This window comes from Protopterus annectens, chromosome 6.part1 (assembly GCF_019279795.1).
Source record: "Protopterus annectens isolate FY-2018-M chromosome 6.part1, PAN1.0, whole genome shotgun sequence".
NCBI classification, from domain to species: Eukaryota; Metazoa; Chordata; order Ceratodontiformes; family Protopteridae; genus Protopterus; species Protopterus annectens.
In genome coordinates this window covers 314,747,454-314,772,267 of record NC_056738.1, presented here as the reverse complement: position 1 = coordinate 314,772,267, position 24,814 = coordinate 314,747,454, and the positions used below count along the sequence as shown (strand labels likewise).

Below are 24,814 nucleotides of genomic sequence, written 5' to 3'. Positions count from 1 at the left end.
CATACACCCAAATCCTGGCCCTTCTACCACTTCCATCTCCCCCCCATCACCTCTACCCCACTCAACCAGAAGACCCCTCCACTTCACTGCTCTCAATGCCCAAAGCATATGTAATAAAATCCCACAACTTCATGCCTGGCCCATCACAACAAACCTGACTTTCTTTCCATCACTGAAGCATGGCTCAAGCCACACATTAAAGACTCAGAACTTACTCCACCTAACTATAGTATTATCAGACATGACAGAACTAATAAGAAAGGGGGAGGTGTAAGTCTCCTCTTCCCCTCAGTGCTCTCAGTCACCCCCTACTCTAAACCTGTACCCATATTTGGGAAAGCTGAATTACTTTTATCCTTCAAATAAACAAACATAAATACATCTGGATAGCCACCCTATACATCCCTCCAGGTGATAACATCCCTGTCTTAGAAGACATTCTCTGCTGGCTCTCATCTAATATCTCAAATGAAACCATAATCCTTGAGGATGTTAACATAAATTGGAATAATATACAATCCCCAACCAACTCCCTCAGTATCAATCTGTATAACTTCACGCAGCTTATCAACTCCCCAACCAGACCCTCTAAAGACCTCGTATCAGGTAGCATCTTAGACTGGATACTAGTTTCCCATCCACACTACTTTTCCAAGAGCGGCACACTTCCAGATCCACTCGCAGACCATCTTCCCACTTTTGCCCTTCGCCTTCCTTCAACTTTCCCACTCCTACATCTCCACTCACCTCATAAAAAACTTTAACCACAATGTTTTCTCCAACACCCTAAAAAGGGCCAACTGGAACCCATTAATGACTTTACCCCTGGATAACACAGTTACTTACTTCAATACAACCTTCTTAAGTTTGCTTGACTCCTTTGCTCCCTTAAGAATGAAACATATAAAGAGTAAATCCATCACTTGAAATGTAGGTCACTTACTTACATCAACATACTTTGATGTAGATCCTTCAGTGAATGCTTAAGTTTTTCAGAAAATGTTTTGTTTTGGGAGTTAGAATAATGGCTAAGGTGTTTAGCTCACAGACTACAGGGATTGATTCTCATCCCTTGAAGGGAAAACTAGCTAGGCTTACACTGGCCTGCAAGGGTAGCTAGCCCAGTGCTTGCATATGAAAATTTGAAGCTATTACCTTTCCACACCATGTTTCCATTCATTTCCTTAATGGCAAACAAGGGTGTCTCCACAGCAGAACAATGGTCCACAGAACAATTGGCAGTGGAATTTTACAGTGTTGAGTTGTCAGCCTGGCACACAACCTTCCACAGATGATGCACACATGCATACGCTCACACCTAGGGCCAATTTAGAGTGTCCAGTCCACCTGCAGCATGTCTTTGGGATATGGGAGGAAACTGAAGCACCCGGAAGAAACCCATGCAACTGCAGGATGGACATGCAGACTCCGCACAGAAGGCACCTCAGCCGAGAATCAAACCAGAAAACCTCTTGCTGTGAGGTGGCAATGCTAACTGCTGCACCACTGTGTCCACCCCATCCAACATATTCAAAACAAACTTCATAAATACTAAAACTTTCCAAGAAATCACATGACAGCCTGTTTATCTTACATGGGGGGGGGGGGCATTTGCATTGCTGCCCCAACTTTTCCAGAGTCTACCTTTGTCCCTTCAGATGTTAAGAGTGCTCTCATGCAGTAGACATTGCCAATATAACAGCAAACAAATGTGGTTCAAATTTTACCCCAGAGATGATCTAAAGCCCACGTATCCCTGACTCTCTCAGACTCCCCCATCATTAATAAAGAATGTGTACTGAAGATGCTTTTCAAAACTAAAAATATTTCCTCCATGGGACTTGACAATATACTAGTCTGTTTAATAAACAGTACTAAACAAGCAATGCACAGCCACTCCTTAAACTAGTTAACCTGAATTTAGCCACTCTCTTTGTCCCTATGGTAAGCACAACAGCAGTGATGCCTTTCCACAATAGCTGCCCCACCACTGACCCCAATAATTATAGGCTCATCTGTCAGACAAGTCTTATTTGCAGAGCTATGGAACATATTATAACTGACCTGATAAATAATGATCTTAAAAATCTCATCTGTCTTGACCCACAGCAGTTTGATTCTGTCATTGGTGGATCCTGTTTAATGGCTAACATCTTTGAAAGAGTAAAACAGGCTGTTGACAGTGTTCATACTGTCCACACAATGTACATAGACCTGGCCAAGCCATCTGATATCATCCCCCATTCTAGTATACTTAGTAATGTTAAAGCTTTGTAAATAAATCCTCCATATAGTAAACAGGTAAAAAAATGGCTAAAAGACAGAACCCACAAAGTGCAGGCAGTAAGTGCCTTATCAGAGAACACAAAGGTGACAACTGATGTCTTACAGGGCTCAGTGGTGAGACTTTTTTTTGTATTTACTTTTCTGATCTCCAGACCGTGAACTAAGACCTCAGGCAAACCAACTCTCCAGATGACTGTAAACAGGGAGTCATTGTCAAGTCTCTGATGCCAGATTTATTTAACAAGAACTTACACTAATAAATACCCAGTGTAGTAAAACTGGTCACAAATTAAATTCTAAAAAGTGTAGTATTGTTACATTTGGTAAAGAACCCCCCCCCCAAAAAAAAAAAAAACATACAACATATACAGCACCCCAATCCAAAATCTGAATGATGTTAAAGACCTTGAAACTTGAGCTGATAAAGGCATTACCTTTGCTCATCATGTAATGACAATGGTCAGCAAGTCCTTCCACATAGTGCAGCTAATTGCTAAATGAACACCATCTGGGTCTAAAGAGGCCATTGTTCCCTTATATTCAGCATTGATTAGACCAATTATTGAATACAATGCCCAGTTTGGGATGTACCTCACTAGATATATAAAACAACTACAGAGAGCCCTGAGGTTCCTAACTAAGACAGTCACTGGCTTAAAACCTCTAAGCTACCAGAAAATATTGGAAGCATTGTCCATTTATTCAGTATCTTAAAGACTTCTGAAGGGAAACCTGTTCCTTACTTTCTGTGCCATTAGCTACTCAGTGGTTCTGGATCACTTGTATCTTCACAAATCATATAGCTCCACAAATATCAGAACTAAGCCTCTAAATTTTCATCAGCAAAGAAATAATACATGGTGAATAGATAGGTTCAAAACACCTCTGGAATAGGCTCCCATTACAAATAAAGTAGTGTGACATTATTTTCCTTCAAATGGGAACTGAATGATTGAAAGGGTATTCACAAATTTACCTCTGGGTTGACTGGCCTAGTATACCATCAGTTATATTAAACACATCATCAAGTCCTCAACTATCTTCATATTATGCAATATTCACACTTCCTTTCTCTCAGAACTTAAATGTATTGTAAACTGCCTGAGTTTTTTTAAGCGCAACATTTAGAAATACAGAAACTGTACTCTTCAAGCTTCTGAAATATTCTGCTTCTGAGGAAAAAAATAACTTAAATTTCTGGGACAATTTCTAAACCTCATACAAATTATTCTGATGACAGAAGATTCCTTGCAGCTTCAGTGCTATTATTTTTCAAATGAAAGATGAACTAACTTGTGGCATCACGTAACATCTGGTTTCCAACGTGTCCCAGATATTGAGATGACCATGGTCTACATGTGGCCACTTTCAACATTTACTTTAGAGTGTACCATGGATACTGGGTACAAGGTCAAATGATCTAGATTCTGAAATTTGACACAGTCTAGATGCAACAAATTCCTTAAAGGTATATGCATATATTATACAAGGAATGTAAGGGAAATTAGCATTTGTCACTAGTCAGTCCTTTACAGATGGGTCTATATTGGATGATCAAACTTTCAAAAGTTCGACTGTCATATGGTCGACATCATATGATCGAATTTTTGAAAGTTCGAACATTTTAATGGAGATCTCCGTACAGTGTGGAATGGGAAAATATCCCTTTTCTACACTGTAGTGCGATCTTGGAGTTGGTATATTTAAAGAGCAGGGGATGTGGGGGGTGCAGCTTGCCCCCCTGCTTAAAACGTTCAGGTAGGTCATTTGTGTAGTTTATTTTTTTTTTTAGATTTTCAAACTTTTAAATGTTCGATCATATGGTGTCGACCATATGATACTCAAACTTTTGAAAGTTCGATTATCTAATACAGACCCTTTACAGACATTGACTGGGATTCATAAGGTAAGTATGGAATTGCACAGGGTTGGTACCCAACACAAGCTACATACTACAGCCCTATGCTATTTATAAAATTGTCCTTGCTCTCTGTAATAATGGTATGCACTATTATATCCTCAGTTGAGGGCAGATATGCAGTAGACATGCAAATGTGTATCCACAGCATGGTTCATGATCAACAAATGTTTGAATCACACAGTATACTTTGGAAACATTATGTCTGTATAACTGCATACTAACCTCGGATAAAACTAGAAGGACATACCTGATGTGGCAGTATTACTGATGTCCTCTGCACACATTTGCTGAGCAGCAATACCATTGTATAACATGACAGAGTACAAAACATACGTAAAGGGATGCAAGAGCTAATCCAACTGTATACAGTGCACACAAGCACAACACTTATACATCCTTCCTCCAACACAGTTACATCAGCAAATGTGCATCAGTGGGAGTACCTACAGTACCCAATACTTTCATTAATATAATATTAAAATTACGTCTTCTCCACATTCATGGCAAGTAGGTCTGAAACAATCATGTATGACTTCATGACATGTATAGAGAGTAGGGAGACGACCTACTGCAAAACCAGTACACATAATGCAAAACATACCAGTAATAATCGCACAGACTTATTGTCATAGCAACTATGAATAGAGGTCTGTGCTGCCTATAGTGCATTACCTACACGGATTCCATGTCAATAACCTGCCTTTCTATCCATCACTACTATTATATGTATTTTGGTTAACTCAGGCACAGGTGCTATCCAGAAGTGCATTAGCTTTTCACTGTCAGAAAGAATACCTGGATTTCCAATGGTGAAGTTTACTGGCTGAGGAGACTGGGGTACAGAAGGACCCAGAGTGTGAGGCGAGAACACTGACAGTGAACATTTATGGACCAAATGGGAGAATGGACACAGGACACATGACCCATGTTAACTAACTATTGTAAAAGCCAAAGGGATAAAGAAAAATAACACTGTATTGTACTCAACCCTGTCATCTTTGTGCACTGACCAGAGGAGGAAGGTCTGCACTTAAGACATCAGTTCCTTCTGCAACTCTTTTTAATAAATGTTGACACTGTACAGTGCAAATGTAGTGTGGAGTAGTCTGTCCACCCCTGTCACATTGCTACCTAGGCATGTCTGTGAAATGGAATTGTCACTACAGTGGATAGACTGTCCTACTTGTGTTCTTCTGAAACAGCACTGGGTGGCATGAATGTATCAGCATGTCAAAATGTCAGCCAGTACCAATGAGAGTGGCTTTCTTTCTGTCAGTCACTGCTCTTTCAAGGTTTATTCAATGCTGGCATTTCAAGTATATACTGCATCTATTATTCAGGATTGCTATATGCAGTCTGTATGTAGGACATGTTTGTGGCACATGGAATTAAGTTGTGAATGTATTTACTAAGATTGTATGGTGATTCATTTTCATCAGTCATGCATTGGTCATACTATATACATGCCACACTGTGCAAATCACACATATGGGACTGCACATCGACTTTGTGGACAGCATCAACTTTAAAGCTAAAGTCTAAGCTGTAAAAGACTACTCACATGGAATCTAGTGCTTCTGCATTAGCTTTGTACTTGTGAATGATATGAAAGATAAGCTAGAATGCACATTAAGCTCAACACATCATTTCATTTTTATTGTTACATGTGTATTTCCAAACGATTTGCTTTCTGATCTGAAATTTGTAATGGAATCTAGACAGAGCATTTGCTGTAATGTACCCTATGGAGTGAAGCATAATCATGATTGCTGTGTGTGTGCCCACGTATGCGTGTATGTGAGTATGGATGTGTGTTTGTGCATTTGGGTGTAGATATATGTGTGTGTGTGTGTGTGTGTGTGTGTGTGTGTGTGTGTGTGTGTGTGTGTGTGTGTGTATGTGTGTATGTACACAAGGTGGGTATGTACATTTGTGTACATGTGCATGCATGCACAGTTGCCCTTATGCAATTGATCAATAAGCTAGTACATCTGGGCATAAGCAAACACCTCTGCAATTGGATCCTGGACTTTTTGATTAACAGGCTACAGAAGGTTTTTGTGGGCAAGAATACCTCTAGGAGCATTACACTCAACACAGGTGTTTCTCAGGGTTGTGTTCTCTGCCCCCTATTGTTTAGATCCTAACCCAGGACTGCACAGCTAACTTCAGTACAAATCATATCATCAAGTTTGCTGATGACACTACAGTCATGAGTCTCAATCGGGAGAGAGGACAAGACTACATACAGAGAAGAGGTTAACACACTGATTGCCTGGTGTGCAATAAACAACCTTAACCTGAATGTAAATAAAACAAAAGAGATCATCATAGACTACAGGAAGAGGCAAACACCCCATACATCGCTCCTGATCAACTGAGAGATGATAGAAATTGTAAGCAGTACCAAATTCCTCTGAGTTCATATCTCTGATCTCTCTTAGTCAGGGAACACCTGCCATATAGTGAAAAAAGTACATCAGCGTCTCCACTTTTTGAGAAGACTCAAAAAGGTGTACCATTGTCAGTACTTTCCACCTTCTACAGAGCAGCAATTGAAAGCATCCTAAAATCCATTTTTCTGGTATGGTATGGGAGTTGTTCGGTCTCAGATAAGAAATCCCTGCAGAGAGAGGTGAAATCTGCCGAGAGCATAACTGACACTAGTCTGCCCACAATTCAGGCTCTTTATACATCAAGGAGCCTAAAGAGAGCCACCAAAATACTAAATGATGCAACTCATTCTGCAAACAGTCTGTTTATGAGCCTGTCTTTGAGTAAAAGATACCATAGTATTTGATGCAGGACAACTAGATTCCATACCTCTCAACCTGGAAACATCAAAAATCTGGACAAGGCCCATGAAAAATAGGTATAGATCTGTACACCGATTAACATCAAATTTGCATGCATAATTACGTAACCCTGTCTGCTCCAATGGAATTGCGGGATGCCAACTTTCAAACGCAAACTGAAGAACAGACAACCAAAATATGACAGCAGAGTCCCCCTGCAGCCATTCCACTGTCCCATTACTTGTCTGTTTCACCCCATTTACCATAAACACTAATGTGTGCATACTGCTATACTTCTAAAATGATTATTTGGATTTTATTTTTACATTTTATAGCACAATGCACAAACACTAATAGACATCTGCTAAACAAAGCAATACTGTCTCACAATGAAAACAGACTTGGTATTAAAACATCTCTGCCCTTGAAACTCACATTCATTGAAACAGCATTGAAACTCAAACCACATCCAAAGAAAATGCATCTGGCCAGTGATGGATAAAGATTACCTTTGGGTTTTTTTTTCAAATCACTGGCCCCTTGCACACACAACAAGAAACATACATGTGTTCTTTGATACACCTTCCTGACTTTATTAAATTATATTCCTTGTATAATACAGCACACTTGTTAGAAAGAGAGAATTTTAAATTTACTGTTTGAACATTTTCCAGTAGACTATGAAACAAAATGCATGAATCAATAATGACAAAACTGCCCAATTCAGAAAATGTCCATCATAAAAGTCTACTTCCACACACACAAAATGTATGCTAAGCACAAGAAAGAGTATGCTCCAAACAACACATAGTATCTGGATAAACAGACTTGATCTAACAACTCTCACAGCAATAAAAACTCAAGCTAAGAAGTTCTGCAATTAAAGTACGCATCATATGTGCAGAATAAGCAATGAATACTATATATAATTCCCAATTGCCCTCCTTCCTGGCCATGACAATTAAAATTACTTTATTCAGGGAAACTAGCTCACTCTGCAGAATTCAAACAGGATTAAAAGGTAAATGTTGTGTCACTTCCTATCCTTACCCGATTACTACAGAACAATTCCCCTTTATGAAAGATAAATGATGACATTCAAGTGCAACACAAAACAATTGTTTTAACACATTCCAGGTTATTTTCCCAAAGGAATTGGGGATGATTAGCAGCACAGGAGAACTGGAGTTGCTGGCTGTCCTCCTCCACTTGTGACTGCCAGGTCCTACCACCCAGTCCAAGGCAATTAGCCCTTCATCAGCAAGCTGTAGGTGGTCCCTGATGAAGCATACCTTATTTTCCAAAGGGTAGATCATGTTCAGCAGAGTCTACAAGGAAGGAAAGATTCTCCAAAGCCAAAAGCCGGGTTTGCTGAAGTCAGTGAAAGTAACACAGTGCTCAAGCAAGTAGCTGGGCAAGTGCAGACTACTTGCAAATTAGCCTTGTGTCAGAGTGAGCCAAACTGGGAGCACCTTCTTTCTTTTCCTTGTCTTTTTATCCTAATCCTATTAGCAAGAAAGGAGAATCCAAATGAAAGCTTAACTGGCCAGGAGAGAACAAGTAAGAGTACCACACAGGCAGTAATGACCCATTCTGGCATTACAGATGTCCTTTAGGAGAAAAAGAGGAGAAAAAATAGTGCTACAGTGTAAGATCTACTGTCTTCTCCTTTGAAAAAGCTAAAACAAAAGTGAGGTCAGGGGTGTACTAGACCTGCACAGCGTAAAACACCTACAGCTTGCTAAACAGAAACACAACTAACAGAGAACCACAAAAGCAGTGCATGTAGTCTGTATTGGACAGAAACTAGCCAGATTGCTCTTTATTCTTAACCTTGCTGGGTTAATAGTCAAGTATTCTGAATAAAAACAAGGTTAGGTGAGGGACAGGGGAAGGGGTTAAAACGTACCAAGTTCCCCCTCCACATCTGCAGGAAAAGGTAGTTTGCTGTCATGCTAGTTACTGTTTTGGCAGGGTACAGAAAATCACTGTATTTAAAGAGTTTCAGCTAATTGGGAAAGCTAGCAGCATTTAGAAAAGAAACTTAGATTGCAGGAGACAGAAGTCCTTTATACACCAAATGTGCCTCTTTGATCCAAGTTATCAAACATCCACACTAACTGCACCAGACAGACAGATGTTCAGCCGGAACCAGGACCTACACTTAATACAGATCCAAATTTCCATGCATTCTAAAGATCTACCTCAGAAAGTAAGCTCCAAGGATGCACACAGATGTAAATACTCCTTGGAAAAGAAAAGGTTAGACAGCAGCAGGAACCCAGGAAACCTACGAAGTGACAGACCACAGTCCTCCTAGATAAAGCCTTCGTACAGTGTAAGAAATGCTTGCAAAATGTCTTTATCCTCTAGTTTAGATGTCCAATTCATCTGTGAGTGGTTTGACCCTTGAGAACAAATAGGCAGCAACTAATTCAACAGCAGACCCAAGTTCAGCAGTGCCTGGTGTGCGCTACTGGATTCTGCAAATGGGACTGAAGAAGCAATATCCCCTTTAATGCATTTAATCTCCTGAAGCATGGTTATCTACAAACCGGAGCTTCTGATTCAGTTATTTTTCCGTAAGATGATTTTCAATAATAGCCAAACAGAGCCTCTAAAACAGTAACAGCTCAAAGCGCATCCTTGGATAATCGCAATCTTGATGACACAAGAGGAAAGCAGCCTTTTTCATAAAACCAAAGCTAAACAAAGGTAGGTATTTGATCTAGTGGACAAAATGGGTTTACTACCCAAGAAACATAGTGCAGAATGTGATGAATATGAAGATGATATTAAGTCAACCCTTGTAACTGCAAGAAACAGTTAACCATTTCAAAATTCAGTTTTGTGGGTCACTGTGCAGAACAGAACCATATTTGAAATAATACTGTTTCCTGTTCACAGATCCAGCGGAAATGGAACCATTCAAAGTCCGTAAATGTGTGCACTGAGCATCTGAGCCCTTGAGCTCAATTCTGACATGCTGGTAGCCCTGACGGAGCTGACGTCATCGTGCATGTGATGACGTCAGCTCAAAACCGTTAAAAAAAATTAAAAATAAAAAAAGCAAGGAAAAAGTCGGAAATGAAGGGGCACCACTTGGGAATCGTGGCACCCCATTATTTGGACCCCAAAACTCAGTAAAAACCAAGTAATTCAGTATGGTTGGGAGGTATGCTAGAGTCAAAGACAGTTTTTATCTGAAGGTGATCAGACTTCTTAATTCCAACATTAGGTCTGATCATTGATAGATCAGGATGTTGGAACTTCCCATTCACAGTGAGATATTACTTTATCTATCATTTATTATGCCCAGTCAACTATTATAATTTATACTACTAACATTTTTTCTTCAGCTGCTATTGCTATGTGCTTGTTCACCCATAATGTGGTACATGGTTCATGTGCAATACTATTGCTTGAACCTTGCTGCTAGATGTGTGTTTTTAGTATCTTAACAAGTGTGTGTTTCTAGGAATACATGTAGCTATATACTTACGTGCAGAGTTGATTTATAAGATGGTGGTTGTATTATTATATGTTGTTTTAAATGATGTCTTTCTATGTATGTGATTTGTTTTTTATCTGTCCCATGATGAGCTGATTGCACAGAATCTCATTTAATCTACACTTGTGTAGATCCAGATGATAATAAAGTTACTTTTGACCTTGACATGTCTGAGATGCTCACTCATGCTTTTTTTCTCCTTTCAGGTTGTGAGGTTGTTCCAGATGTAAATGTGTCAGGCCAAAAGTTTTGCATCAAGTTGTTGGTTCCATCTCCAGAAGGAATGAATGAAGTCTACCTCCGCTGTGATAGCGTAAGTATCATCCTTCTGTTACAAAATAAAAGTAATTTGCTTCAAAGGAACAATTAAGAGCAGTTTTACTGCAAAGACTTTTGTGCAGTGTCAGTGGTGTACAATACACACATGCACACACATTAAAAGGTCTTATTGCAAATGTATTTATTATAATTTTCTGTACATGGAATTGTTGGACATGCTGCTTTTAAATATTTTGTACTATTATTTTTACTCTAAAGTGCCTATGAAACAGGGATTGAATGCTTTCTCTCCCTGGTTTCGAGTGTTCTATTGTGTCCCCACATTCCAGTTATGCTTAAGTGCTGTTAGGACATGAGAAGTCATCCTTGGTGTCTAGTGTTTCCCCCCATTCCTGTTATGATAAAGTGCCATTAAGGCAAGATAAATTATCCATGATATCAATGGCCTCCCCTGACTCACATCTGTAGGGTTATCCCTGGTGTCCAGTGTTCCCCTTTAGGGCTATGTCTTGTGGCTGGCAGTCCCTCCAACTCATATCTGTATGATTATATCTGGTTGCTAGTTGTCCACCAAGGCTCAATGTTGCATGCTTGCTCATTAGTTTGAGTGTGTGTGGAAGTATTACAGCAACCCTGACCCATCCTCCCCCCACACAAACACAGCCCCGTCCCCATCTGATGACACTCACTAGCACACTCACCCATTCTCTCATACACAAACACACATACACCTAACCTTGCCCCTCACTAACTCCCCTGCTGCTACCTCCCAATCAGACTCACAAATACACTTAAACGTAGTCCCTCACATAGACATACTTTTACTCACATACATGTTAACACTACCTGACTATTAAACTCCCCAGCAAATACCTCTCTCTCAATGGATGAACACAGTTTTTCGAACATTTTCATTACGCAAGCAGCCAGGAGTGGCCATGCTACATTAGGAAGCTGCATAAATGCCTTCCCCAGAATGCATCAAGGCCATGGAGACAGCCCACTGTGATGTTGCATGTCTTCATGTTGTAGCACAGTGACAGAGATTTCCCAAAAATGTGGTAGCAAACTATTTTTGATCTGAGTGTCAGGTTGTTATAAATATCTGTAGATTTTACAGTATCCTGTCAAGCTGTTATCTAATTTATTATGTACTACTCTTCATAATTAATTTTGTTGATGCATTCATTTGGTTTTGAAAATATCAGTATTTTTATAATAACTGGAAAGGGATTTGTCTTTGCTTTGAATATATTGTACATATTTTAGTTTCATAACCTGAATTAATTTAATGAATGAGCTATCATTGGTACTGCTTGACTCTCTCTTGGAGATTTTGAAGTTTCTGTATTCCAAATAGCTTTTACTTTGTCGTATCTCTCTTTTAACTTGTAGTAAGAGTAACTAGACAGATGATATCTTCTCTTGTAGTCATCCTAAGGGCAGCCCATCTCATATTTGGGAGCCCATTGAAAGTCATGGATCATCACTGCAATCCATGCAACAGTGAGAATTTACGTACAAATGCACAGACTTTTAAACCATTTCTGAGACTGTGTTATCTTGGGGTATTCAAGGTACAGACATTTGATAGTCAATGCATATAGGCAGGAAAGGTGGGGTGCACAGCCCTCTGCAATCTGAGGCAGGGAGGCTTTGCAACTGTTTGAATTATTTCTTTTTAATGGAATTGTGCTTTAATTTTTGAAAGACTATGCATAATCAGGTGTCATACTTCTAATAAGAATCCATCATATTTAAGATGTTATGGTCTTTCTGTGAAAGATTAAATCCTGGAACTTTTTCATAATTATATCACACTAATTTTATCATTTATGGAATTTCAACAATGGCTCCCCTTCCCGGACCAGTTGACTCATTCAATCCTTCCAGAGGCAAAAGCCAGTCATCCCCATACTAGGGTTGATTCACATATGGGAAACCTTGTAAGCCTACTCCTTCTTCAGGATTACAAGAGTTAGACATTAGGGAGTGGCCAGATGCCAGTCCTGTAGCAGTCTCTCCCTGTTCAAATCATTCTCTACTGGGTGGCTTGCAGGCCACATAATGGCTACCTGGTTAGGAAGAGGTGTAATAACTTCCACACATGCCTAACTCTCATATTCAGTGATACTCACACTGTTACAGCAGCATGAGCCTGTCTGGCCTGTTCCACCAGTGGCACCTACACCCCTGTTACTAATGTGTCAGGCCTAGCCTCCTTTTTCCCTGACTGATGAGTTAACTGGTATGAGCCATTCAAACCCATCCCCATCCCCCTGCCCCTTTAATGCCTGTGCAGCAAATCAAAAATGTGTTACTTAGGTTGTAGTTAGGACTTCATCTCTCTACATCTTAGTACCAGGGCTATATCAAATTGTCTTTTCTCTCTCTCAATAAATGTGTCCTTAACATTCCTTTTGGTGAGATGTGTTTCTTGACCGGGGTAATGTTGAGATATATAGCTCAGTGACTCATAGGGTCATATGTTCATAATTAAGTACTGGACTGGCTACCCTAGTGGGCCATTTCAAGCCAAGCCAATTTCCTTTAGATGCTTGAATTAAATTATCTACTTTGGTGTGATTGGCTTTACGCATCCTATGGTTGATAATCATATATTAGTCCTAGTGAGAATTACTGGGACCATACCATAGATAATTTGAGGGGATTGTTGCATGAGATAAAGCATTTAGGAGCTGTCTCTATCTATTAGTAGTAGAGGCAGTCCTGGAGTAATTTTTTTATTACTCACCCATAGATCCAAGATGCAGCTGAATATGGACAGGGATGAGCTTTGTAGATGGGGAGTCTATTCCAGAGAAGTATCCTTTGTGAGATATACCTGCCCTTCCAAACCATTCTGTTGATGTTGCAGAAGAGGTTTATATCCCTAGACAGAGTATTTCTGATGACATCTGACTTGCGTCTGAGGTTACCTTGCAAATCAGACACAGCACACCTCTTAGCAGTCTGTAGGATATGGAGTACAGCACCAGGGCTTTGAGTTGGTCCATGTAGGACAAATTGTTTAAGTCTTGTTTCCTTTTAGTAACATTTAGGAAGAATTTTCACTGGATTTTGAGGTCCTTCACTTATTAGTTTAAAATTAAAATAATGTATTATTTACCATGGTTTGTGGACTTACAGGTAAAATTCAAATTCCTTTCATGTGGAACATTTTGATTTAAATGGATCTGGAAGACTATAAGTTAGTTGCTGAAGTCTCTGATTTGCTTAGACATATTGTTGAATTTATCCTATCAAGATCTGCATTTAATATTAGATTCTACTCCCCAGCTATTGTTACAACATGCTATTTTGAATAACCAGGACAGGTATTTGTTTGTGTAAGAATGATAATTTGTTATGGCAGGGTCATAACCAGATAACAATGTAGCATATGGATTTTAATTTCTGACAAAATTTCAGTCACATGATAACTTCTTCATGGATCTGATACAGGTTATCATATTCTAAAGCCATGCAATGCTTTTTCATGGTAATAGCACCCCCCTTGTTAGAATTATCAAAGAAAAAATTACGTGGCAAATCAATTTCTTATTGTTGTCTTGTAACTGGTTAATAACCATGATAATTTCTTATAAACATGAAGTAATAGCTTTTGATTTACAAAACAGATGCCTAAATAACTTATATTTTGGAGAGCTGTATGGCATTACAAGTCCTTTGTGAAATGTTTAAAATATTTGTTGAAAACTGTCTTGACCATAACAAGTCATCTAAAAGAAATATAGTTCATATACTTGAACAAAAAGCTAGCTGTACTAAAAGCTATAAAACAGAGAGCTTTATTTTTTCTAGTTATTTGATGAGGTTGGTACAGCGTTGCAATGGATAGCGTTGTCACTTCACAGCACTAGATTCCCCGGTTTGATTCTTGGCTGGAGTGCTTTCTGTGCAGAATCTGCATGCCCTCCCTGTGCTCTCATGGATTTCTTCTGTGTGTTCTAGTTTCCTCCAACATTCCAAAGAGCTAGCAGGTGGAATGGATACTCTAAATCAGCCATAGGTGTGAGTGTGCATGCGACTGTGTGTTGTGGAAGAACAACCAAGGCAGGGCTAGTCAACTGGCAGTGTAAACCTTGGTCTAGATGATTATCACTGTTGAGTTAACACCCCAACTCTCTGTGCAAAAATGGGAAAAAGTAGTCGTGGATGGATGGACAGCTGGATGGATTTGCTTTGATGTTAACTGACTACTGCCCTAACATTCACCATTTGACTAATATATCTTTATTGTTTATTAGGAGCAGCAGTATGCTAACTGGATGGCAGCTTGCCGACTAGCAGCAAAGGGTAAGACTATGGCAGACAGTACTTATCAGTCAGAGGTTCAGAATATTCTCTCCTTCTTGAAACTGCAGAAAGCCAACCCTTCTTCCCAGCAGTCAGCAAATGCTGAGACCATCAACACTCATTCTCTTGTTTCACCTCGATACCAGAAAAAATTCAAGGCCAAGCAGGTTAGTTTTGATTCTCTTGGATGCCTGTATCAGATGTTGTTTATATGGTATTAATGACAGAGAAAGACAGATTTTACACACAGTATAATAAGCCAAGCCAATCTGCCTTGTTCCTTATGTTTTCAGCAACTTGTCTTAATCCACTCTAGAATGACCTTAACTGTCTTATGCATTTATTCTGTTACACTCTAAACATACATATGTTTACATGGCACCTGAACCCACTGACCTCCAGCCACCAGACATTGTTCAGGTTGAACATATTTCTTTGTGTACATCACATTTTTTTTCAATATACTATCTGTGAGGAGTATTTTAATGCCAAATGACTACTTTTAAGCTTTTTATCTAGCTTTCCTAACCCAAAACATGTCCAAGCCTTTGGATCTTTTGATGTGACAACTCCATTTGTTTTGGACCTTAGTTCCTATGAAGTGATTCTTACTTCATGCAAGCAGGCTTATAAGCACAACCACAGCTATCAAGACTGCAGAAATCGATGCTTTGCTTTTATATCTGCAGAAATTTCCTACTAGAAATCAAAGCCAATAATACTTTGGTGGCTGATAATATTCATCCCATGGCCTTAAATGAAAAAAAAAGCTTAGCTAAACCTAGGATGAATCTCTCTAACTGCTGCTCAAGCTCTAGTATGACCTGTTGGAAATAAAGAATAGCACAATTCACACTCTGTATGAAAAGGGGCAACGTGATCATATCTCAGAATTCTCATTTTGGTTGTTGTCAAAAAGTTCAGGTGTTACTCAATTTCCAACCACCAAGCGACACAAAGCCTGTGTAATCAGTAATGGATTTCTCCTGAGATGTTCTTTTTTGAGCGAAAGTATTCTATATTTACAGAGCATTTTTACTAGGGTGGCCCAAAAAATGGCATCATCTTTCATGCTCTATAGCAGACAGGTGACTCAGTTCTGTATGCAGACTTTTGCACAAGCCTTTTTTAATAGTCTTGATCTCCTAGAAAGGAGAGTAGATCTCCAGTGCCCCACTATTACCTTCAGGTCTCCAACCTTAACTCTTCCATTTGCAACATCTTTGTGCTATATATATCTTCTGGCAGTTCATTAGCACTATATAACCTGAAGTCGTAGCTGCTTCATTACAAGGAGAAGTGTCTTACAGCAGCACCAGATCATGGTCAAATGGGGCCCTAGATAGGGTAATGGACTGGGCCCCCAAGCCATACCAATATCCCATTACTTGGTTGTCTCTCTGTCTCTCCCCAGTTACCACAAACTCTGCTCAAATCTGTCGTATTACTTTCATCTTTAATTTTACAGTGATCACAGAGAGCTGGACTTAATTAAAACTTTTAATTCAAAATGTACAATAAAATAATCACTGATATTTGCTATAAACACACCCTCATTTAGCATGAACAACAGTAACTGTCTGTTCCACTGAAACACACATTTATTGAAAATGTATCTGGTAACCCATTACAGCACAAGATATATACACATACAGATATATCTGATAGTTACCAATAATACTGTACTGAGTTTCCAACAACTTTACCACAGGAACATCAAGCCATGCTTCTTCCAAATCTGAAAAATGCATTTAAGGTAGTGAAAACATTGTGAAAGTGTCAATATTTTATTCAGGTTACCCTGCATCTCAAATTATTACAACTACTTCTTAATCAAAGTGTACTTAAAACTTAAACATTTCTATGTTGTATTTTTTAGTAGCAGCAAACTCCAGTTAAAACACCAACACAGAGTTAAGTATGTTTCCCCTATGACTGATTGATTCCCAACCACCTTTAGGGTATAAGGAACATGCATTTGGTTTTTCTGTGATACAAGAATTGTCACCGATATTCAAGGCAAACTTTTACCTGAACATCTTGAATTATATGAATTAAAATGGCAGCTAAGGCTGAATGCTTTTGTGTATCTTGGTTTGAATTAATACACTAGTAGTATTATAGTATTAACTGCTTATTGAAACTCAAACATGCTGAGGATTAAAACATTTTGTAATTGTTTTTTAATTGGAATCTGATTGGTTCATTGGTTAATTGAATAAGGTATTTTACACTGGTAAAGTAGGATGGTTTTTAGTTCTGAAGAAGTCCCATATAATGTTAGGAGATGAACGCACTTAACTTGGATCTTTAACCCAATAAAGAGAATTATTCCAATTGATGGCCTCTGCTGGCCGTTTCCTTTTGAGTTCATCTTGACTCACTCGCACATGACATGCACACCTAAGGGCAATTCTGAGGATCACAAGTCGAACTGCCCTCCAACAGCATGTCTTGGAATGTAGATGGAAACCACAGAATAAAGGATAAACCCATAAAAGTACAGGAAGAACAGAAAGACTCAGAAGTGTAGCTAGCTCTGTCAGCACCCTGTGCTGGTACCACTAACCAGAACATCACCACTCAGCTCTTCAAGTGAAGAGCAATAAGTTGATCTGTACATTTTAGAAATCAGCTTATTAAAGTCAGATCCATGTCCCACCCCCAAGCTTGAAGAATAGAAGAAAAAAAAAATCACTTCACTGCATTAAGTTGAACTCTATGTTTTAGATATTGGCTTATTACAGTCAGATCCATGCCCCTTAGCTCAAAGAACAACATTAAAACAAAACAAAACAAACAAAAAAAAACACTTCACTATATTAATCTAATTTCTACATTTTAGAGATCAACTTATTACAGATAGATCCATGCCTCCCCTTCCCCACATACTCATCCAACAAAAAAAAAAAACTGCCATTCTTTCTACTAGCACAACCAGGCAGCCAGATGCATGACACGCCCCTGATCCTGTTTCTGTGCCCTGCCCCCAATCCCCTCCTCCTGCTCCACACATATATCTGCAAAAAAAATGCTTCTAAACTGTAGCACACTGCTTGCTTCAAATGTGGCAAACAGTCTCTACAGTTTATTCTCTGCCTGCATCGAGTGCTACAGTGCTCATGTATTGGTTTAAAATAAAGAAACTGTAGCAAACTGCTTGTTAGCAAACAGTTGCTACAGTTTATACCCTGCCTGCATGGAGCACTATGGTGCTGATGTCTTAGTTAAAAAAAATACTTTTTCCATTAAACTGTAGCAAACTGCTTGCTACAAATGCAGCTTACAGTTGCTACAGCTTAGACCAAACCTGGACTGCTGCAGAACTCAGGTTTCACTGCAAATGTTATTGCACTCTCTCCCACCATAGCTATGCATCTGGGCAGACTTTGCCCGTATCTACCTAGCTGGGACTCAAACTGGACAACCATACTGAGTGAGGCAGTAAGGCTAACTGATAGTAATATTAATGTTTGAGTAACAGAAGCCTTTATAACAGCTTGTGAATAACGTATGTAACTGCTCCTGAAAAGAGGAGGCCTGTTCTTGAAGTAAAAGTCACAGGGAAGATTTCACATAAATAGTAAATACACAGTTGCAATCAAAACTATGAACATTGTCCAATTTTTCTGATGTGTTTATATAAGAAGACTACAATATTATTTTTGAGACTGCGGTATCTGACTAGAGGGACAGACAGTGAGGAATGAAATGACAGAATACAGAAATTGTATTTAATACAATTGGTGCAAAGCTGATAGATCTTCTGGTACACTTTTTGCAACTTAATTTGCACTGTGCTGTATTTATACATTTGCTGTATTGTTTCTGTCCTTTGTTGTCTCCACTGTGTTTTTTCTCAGGTTATCTCAGAAGCTAGTTTCAGGTGGGGGGTTGTTGAGCCAGCCCACATCCTAGCTGTTAGTCATTGCCTGAGGTGTATTTTGTCTGTTGTAATTCCAGTACAGACTGTATTTCTGTGAATTGGTGCAAAGCTGATGGATCTCCTGGCTGTGTGCAAAGTTGGAATCTATTCCAAACTGATAAGTACACTTTTTGCAACTTAATTTGCACTGTATTTATACATTTGCTTATTATTTATACATAAGCAAAAAATGATCCTCAGAAACAAAATATGGGCTAAATGGAGAGCTACCAAATGTCCATCTGATCACCTCCTCTTTAAACAGTTAAGAAATGCCAGCAAGAAAGATACTCTTAGAGATAAAAAAGACTTCTATCTTCACCTCCAACAAACCAGTCAACAAACTCCACAAAAATTCTGGTCAGGGATAAACAAACTTCTTCAACCAGGACATTCGACTACTCCTGCCCATTAGGCTTCAACGATAATAATTCCAACCAGATCCCTGATGCCTTTAATAAATATTTTACAGAAGCCATTCAAACCCTAGCCAATTCTTTACCTCCATCTACTGCTTCTCCACCAAATACCTCCAAAACTTCATCTCATACCTTTCATATACAACCTGTTCCTACATCTCTTATTCATAAGCTACTTAAGAAACTGAAACCTTGCAACCCATCTGCCGACTGACTCCCATCTGAATATCTACAAATTGCTGCAAAAGCTATAGACTACCCCATATCTATACTTATTAACAGAACTATCTCTGAAGGCAAAATTCCTACCATATGGAAAGTATCTCACATCATCCCTCTACATAAAGGTGGATCTTCTATTGAGCTTTCTAACTTTCGCCCTATTGCCTTACTCTCCCCATTAGCTAAGATAATGGAAAAATGTATTCACAAACAACTACTCAACCACCTACTACAAAATAACCTACTAGCCAACTGTCAACATGGCTTCAGACCATTCCACAGCACAACGACTGCCCTTCTATCCTTCACTGACTCTATAAATAAAAATCGTAACAATAACTCCTTTTCCTCTGCACTATTTATTGACCTGTCAAAAGCCTTTGATATGGTTAACCATAACTTACTTCTAGACAAACTAAAATACCATTCTCTTGATCCACTAGCATTACAATGGTTTAGGTGTTATCTTCAAAACAGGCAGCAAGCAGTGCTTTGGGATAACAATCTGTCTTCATTACTCCCAGTAAATATTGGAGTCCCACAAGGCTCAAGTCTTAGGTCCCCTTCTTTTTTCCTTATTTATTAACGACCTCCACATGGACATACCTCAAGCCACCTGCATTCAATATGCAGATGACTCAACCTTAATCTGTACTGCTAAGAACATAGCCTCCCTCCAGTCCCTCACCCAAACTGTTTTCCAAAATGTTGAAAACTGGTTTATGCAACATTGCCTCCTCCTTAATCCCAAAAAAAAAAAACTACTAGTCTTTACCTCTAACAATGCTACCAACATAACCCCAGATACTACCACCTGCCTACTAGGTGTTACAATTGACAATCGTCTTAATTATGACGACCATATTAACGCCACCATAAAGTCTGTTAACAAAAAACTTGATACTCTCTATAGAATTAAACCCTTCCTTACCCCCTCAGCCAGGAAAACCATTGCCCAGACCCATCTCATCTCTACCCTTTTCTATGCCTCTGCTATATATACTAACCTATCAAAAAACAACATCACCAAACTTTCTACCTGTTACAATAGCATAGCTAGATTCATTACATGTACTCCCTTCAAAACTCACCACTGTCTTAACCTCAAACAACTAGGATGGCTAGAATTGCAGAACCACATACTCTGTTCACAGTTACTTATCACACAAGGGATCCTATACCACCCCAATGATACCCCTATCCTCGCTAATCTGATTTCACTTTATAAAAATCTAGCTACACTGCGTTCTGCTAATAAACTCCTGGTCTCCTTTATTAAATGTAACAACAAAGCTGGTGACTCACTTTTCTCGAACACTACAGGTAAAACTGGAATCAGCTCCCTCCTGAATTATCTAACCTAGCTTCTACTTCTCTATTCAAAAAACATATTAAAGAACATCTTAAAACTCAGTGGCTTTGTCCTTGTGCTAACCCAGACTGAAATCTTTTCCCCTCCTACTCATACCCCTTTCCCCACTCCCCTAACTTAGGCCTCCAACCTAGGCCTCTAAATCATGTTACTTTTTTTCATAGTAAGAGGATAAATTATAAATACTTTACTCTGTTGTGCAATACCCACTTTGTGTTTAGTATACCTGTTTTGTTTTACTTAGTTTAACTTTTAGCATAATGTCTATCCTATAATTATATTACTATATTATTTCTTTTAACCAATGCTACCACTGTACTGTTTTTATACATGTCTTTGTTATATGTTGTTAACTTTGTTTACTGTTCATGCTGGAGCTTTTCACCCTGGGCCTCTACTGAAAATGGACAAATATCCAGTTAGACTAGCCCGGTCAACAAATGTAAAATAAAAAAATAAATAAATTTGCTGTATTTTTTCTGTCCTTTGTTGTCTTCACTGTGTTTTTTCTCAGGGTAGCTCCGAAGCTAGTTTCAGGTGGGGGGTTGTTGAGCCAGCCCACATCCTAGATGTTAGTCATTACCTGAGGTGTATTTTCTTTGTTGTAATTACAGTACTGGAATTTAATTACAGTAAACAATGATACAGCTTCCATTTTGAGCAATTATCCGAGCTTTGTATATAAAACAGCACCCAACATTAAAAAATTATTGGAGAAAGCTTCTAAACAAAAAACTGTACATAATACAAAGCTCTCGATGGGAACTAGAAAATGCGGTACCTGTAAACAATGTTATGCCATAAATGAGGTAGGCAATATTAAGTTAGGAGATATCAACAAGACTAACATTAAATGCAAAGCAGGAAATTGTAGCACCAAACAAGTTGTATATATCGCTACATGCTATGCCTGCAGTGCATTCTATATAGGCAAAACAGAGAGAGCCCTTAGGAAACGAATATATGAACATATCTATAAGATAAAGATTAAAGACAATAATAATGCACTTTATAAACACATATCCATATATGGTGAATCACATGGTTTTAAATTTGCCATTATAGATCACGTAGAAGTATTTACTTATGGGGGAAATTGGAAAGCACTTTTAGCCATGAAAGAAAGTAAGTGGCAAATTTTGACAGATGCCATTAGGTCACCTGGCATAAATGAAAATATAAGTATTAAACCATTTTTAATCATGGCATAGATATATCATGGATGTTGCCATCATATTTTGATTCTTGTCGACTTGCTATCATTTATGAGCACTAGTCATGCAAGTTTTATTATTTCACTATTACATATATTTAAAGTATGTTTTAAGATGAAATTAGTACATGCAGTATGTACTTCATTTACTATAATTAGTTTTATTTTTTTATTTATATTGTCATTTTATTTCATATCAGAACACTGGATTAGTTGAAATGTTTAGCTGTTTTTAGCATAGTAGTATGTGTACATGGAGTTGTTATGACTATGTCTCTTTAAGAGCTCCATTTCCTTTTGAATTTTTGGCGCCAAAAAGGTTATTTAAATGTGAACTGGAAGTAGTCCATTTTGGTTCTGAGGAAGTCTGATTTTTAACAGATGAAAGCGCTAAACCTTATATTCAATAAAAGATTTGTTTTTATCATTACGAGTGGATTTAGCCTGAAATTTGGGTGGAATACCAGTGTTGGCTATACGTGTGCTATACTCTGTTCGAGCTGTGCAGAAGTTACTACATTTTACCAGCTAGCATTTTTCCTTCTGCAGTCGGTTTTTGGTGTTGTTTGGTGTAATTCCAGTACTGACTGCATTTCTGTGAATTGGTGCAAAGCTGATAGATCTCCTGGCTGTGTTGAGAGTTGGGATCTATTCCAAACCGATAAGTACACTTTTTGCAACTTAATTTGCAATGTGCTGTATTTATACATTTTCTTATTATTTATACATTTGCTGTACTGTTTCTGTCCATTGTTGTCTCCACTGTGTTTTTCGCAGGGTAGCACAGAAGCTAGTTTCAGGTGTGGGGGGGGGGGTTGTTGAGCCAGCCCACATCCTAGTTGTTAGTCATTGCCTGAGGTGTATTTTCTCTGCTGTAATTCCAGTACAGACTGCATTTCTGTGAACTGGTGCAAAGCTGATAGATTTCCTGTCTGAGTATAGATTTGGAATCTATTCCAAACTGATAAGTACACTTTTTGCAACTTAATTTGCACTGTGCTGTACTTATACATTTGATTATTATTTATACATTTGCTCTATTGTTTCCCTCCCACCCTTTCTGTTGGTATCTTGTTCTTATACTTGGTGACTTTGCAGTTGCCCACCCCTACTGTAAATTTCATCTGGAACACTCCCTCCAGTCTAATGTCATTAGCAGCTCATTTTGCCTATTACAGAGGCAGCACTGGAGAAGGCCAACCCACTTAGTTTCTTAAGCTTGAATTATCTTCTGCTCCTCCTTTCTCCCTTTCCATTTTGCTAAATAAAAAAAACTTTGCTAGAATCTCCCTGTGTTTTGACTGTTTGAACTTCTCAGCTGATAAGTATATTATTTGGCACTTTCTAACTGTTCAGAGTTGAATAAAACAATAACTGAATTCAGTTCAGAATACATTTTGAATAAACTGCATTTATTTAAACTGTATTTGCTTTAATACTGCTACATGCTCAAGTGCGCTAGCTTGCACTGCACTTGAATTGTTTTTAGTGCTGTTTTAGCTGATTTTCTGTAAAAAAAAAATCTAAGCTTGTTTCCTACCTTTCCTGTAATTAGTCTAGTCCAGATACAGATTTGCTATATCCAGGACTGTATGCAAACTTCTCAGCTCCCCAAGCCTTTTTGTGTTGGAGGGAAGCCTTCTAGCTATCAGTGGGAGTGGTAAGCACTAGGTAGCCTATCTACCACAAGAGAAGTGGTTTCTGGCCTAGAAACTGTACTATACTGGCCGTTTAAGTAGTTTTTTCATCTCTTTTAACTTATGGTTTAAAAGCCAGAGTTTGCGCTTGTTTCCCATCTTTCCTGTAACTAGTCTAGTCCTGATACAGATTTGTTGTATCCAAGACTGTTTGTAAGCTAGTGAGCCCCCCCAAGCCTTTCTGTGTTGGAGGGAAGCCTTCTAGCTTATCCCTTTCCACTTTGCTAAAAAAAAACTTTGCTAGAATCTCCATAAGTTCTGACTGTGTATACTTCTCAGCTGATAAGTATATTATTTGGCACTTTTTAACCATTCAGAGTTGAATAAAACAATAATTGAATTCAGTTCAGAATACATTTTGAATAAACTGCATTTATTTAAACTGTATTTGATTTAACACTGCTACACACTCAAGTGCGCTAGCTTGCACTGCACTTGAATTGTTTTTAGTGCTGTTTTAGCTGATTTTCTGTAAAAAAAAATCTAAGCTTGTTTCCTACCTTTCCTGTAACTAGTCTAGTCCAGATACATGTTTGCTGTATCCAGGACTGTATGCAAACTTCTCAGCTCCCCAAGCCTTTTTGTGTTAGAGGGAAGCCTTCTAGCTATCAGTAGGAGTGGTAAGCAGTAGGTAGCCTATCTACCGCAAGAGGAGTGGTTTCTGGCCCAGAAACTGTACTTTATTGGCCGTTTAGGTAGTTTTTCCATCTCTTTCAACTTCTAGTTTAAAAGCCCGAGTTTGCGCTTGTTTCCCACCTTTCCTGTAACTAGTCTAGCCCTGATACAGATTTGCTGTATCCAAGACTGATTGTAAGCTTCTGAGCCCCCCAAGCCTTTCTGTGTTGGAGAGAAGC

The 24,814-nt window shown here is 38.7% G+C and overlaps 1 protein-coding gene across 1 annotated transcript in view; it reads left to right on the top strand.

Moving 5' to 3' along the window:
* The window catches only part of FERMT3 (FERM domain containing kindlin 3), a 577,997-nt gene that overhangs the window by 470,649 nt on the left and 82,534 nt on the right, over nucleotides 1–24,814 (top strand). Inside the window, exons 11-12 of the mRNA XM_044075734.1 lie at nucleotides 10,720–10,826; nucleotides 15,064–15,279. Of these exons, the coding sequence (XP_043931669.1) occupies nucleotides 10,720–10,826; nucleotides 15,064–15,279 (323 nt within the window). The remainder of the gene's footprint in view (nucleotides 1–10,719; nucleotides 10,827–15,063; nucleotides 15,280–24,814) is intronic.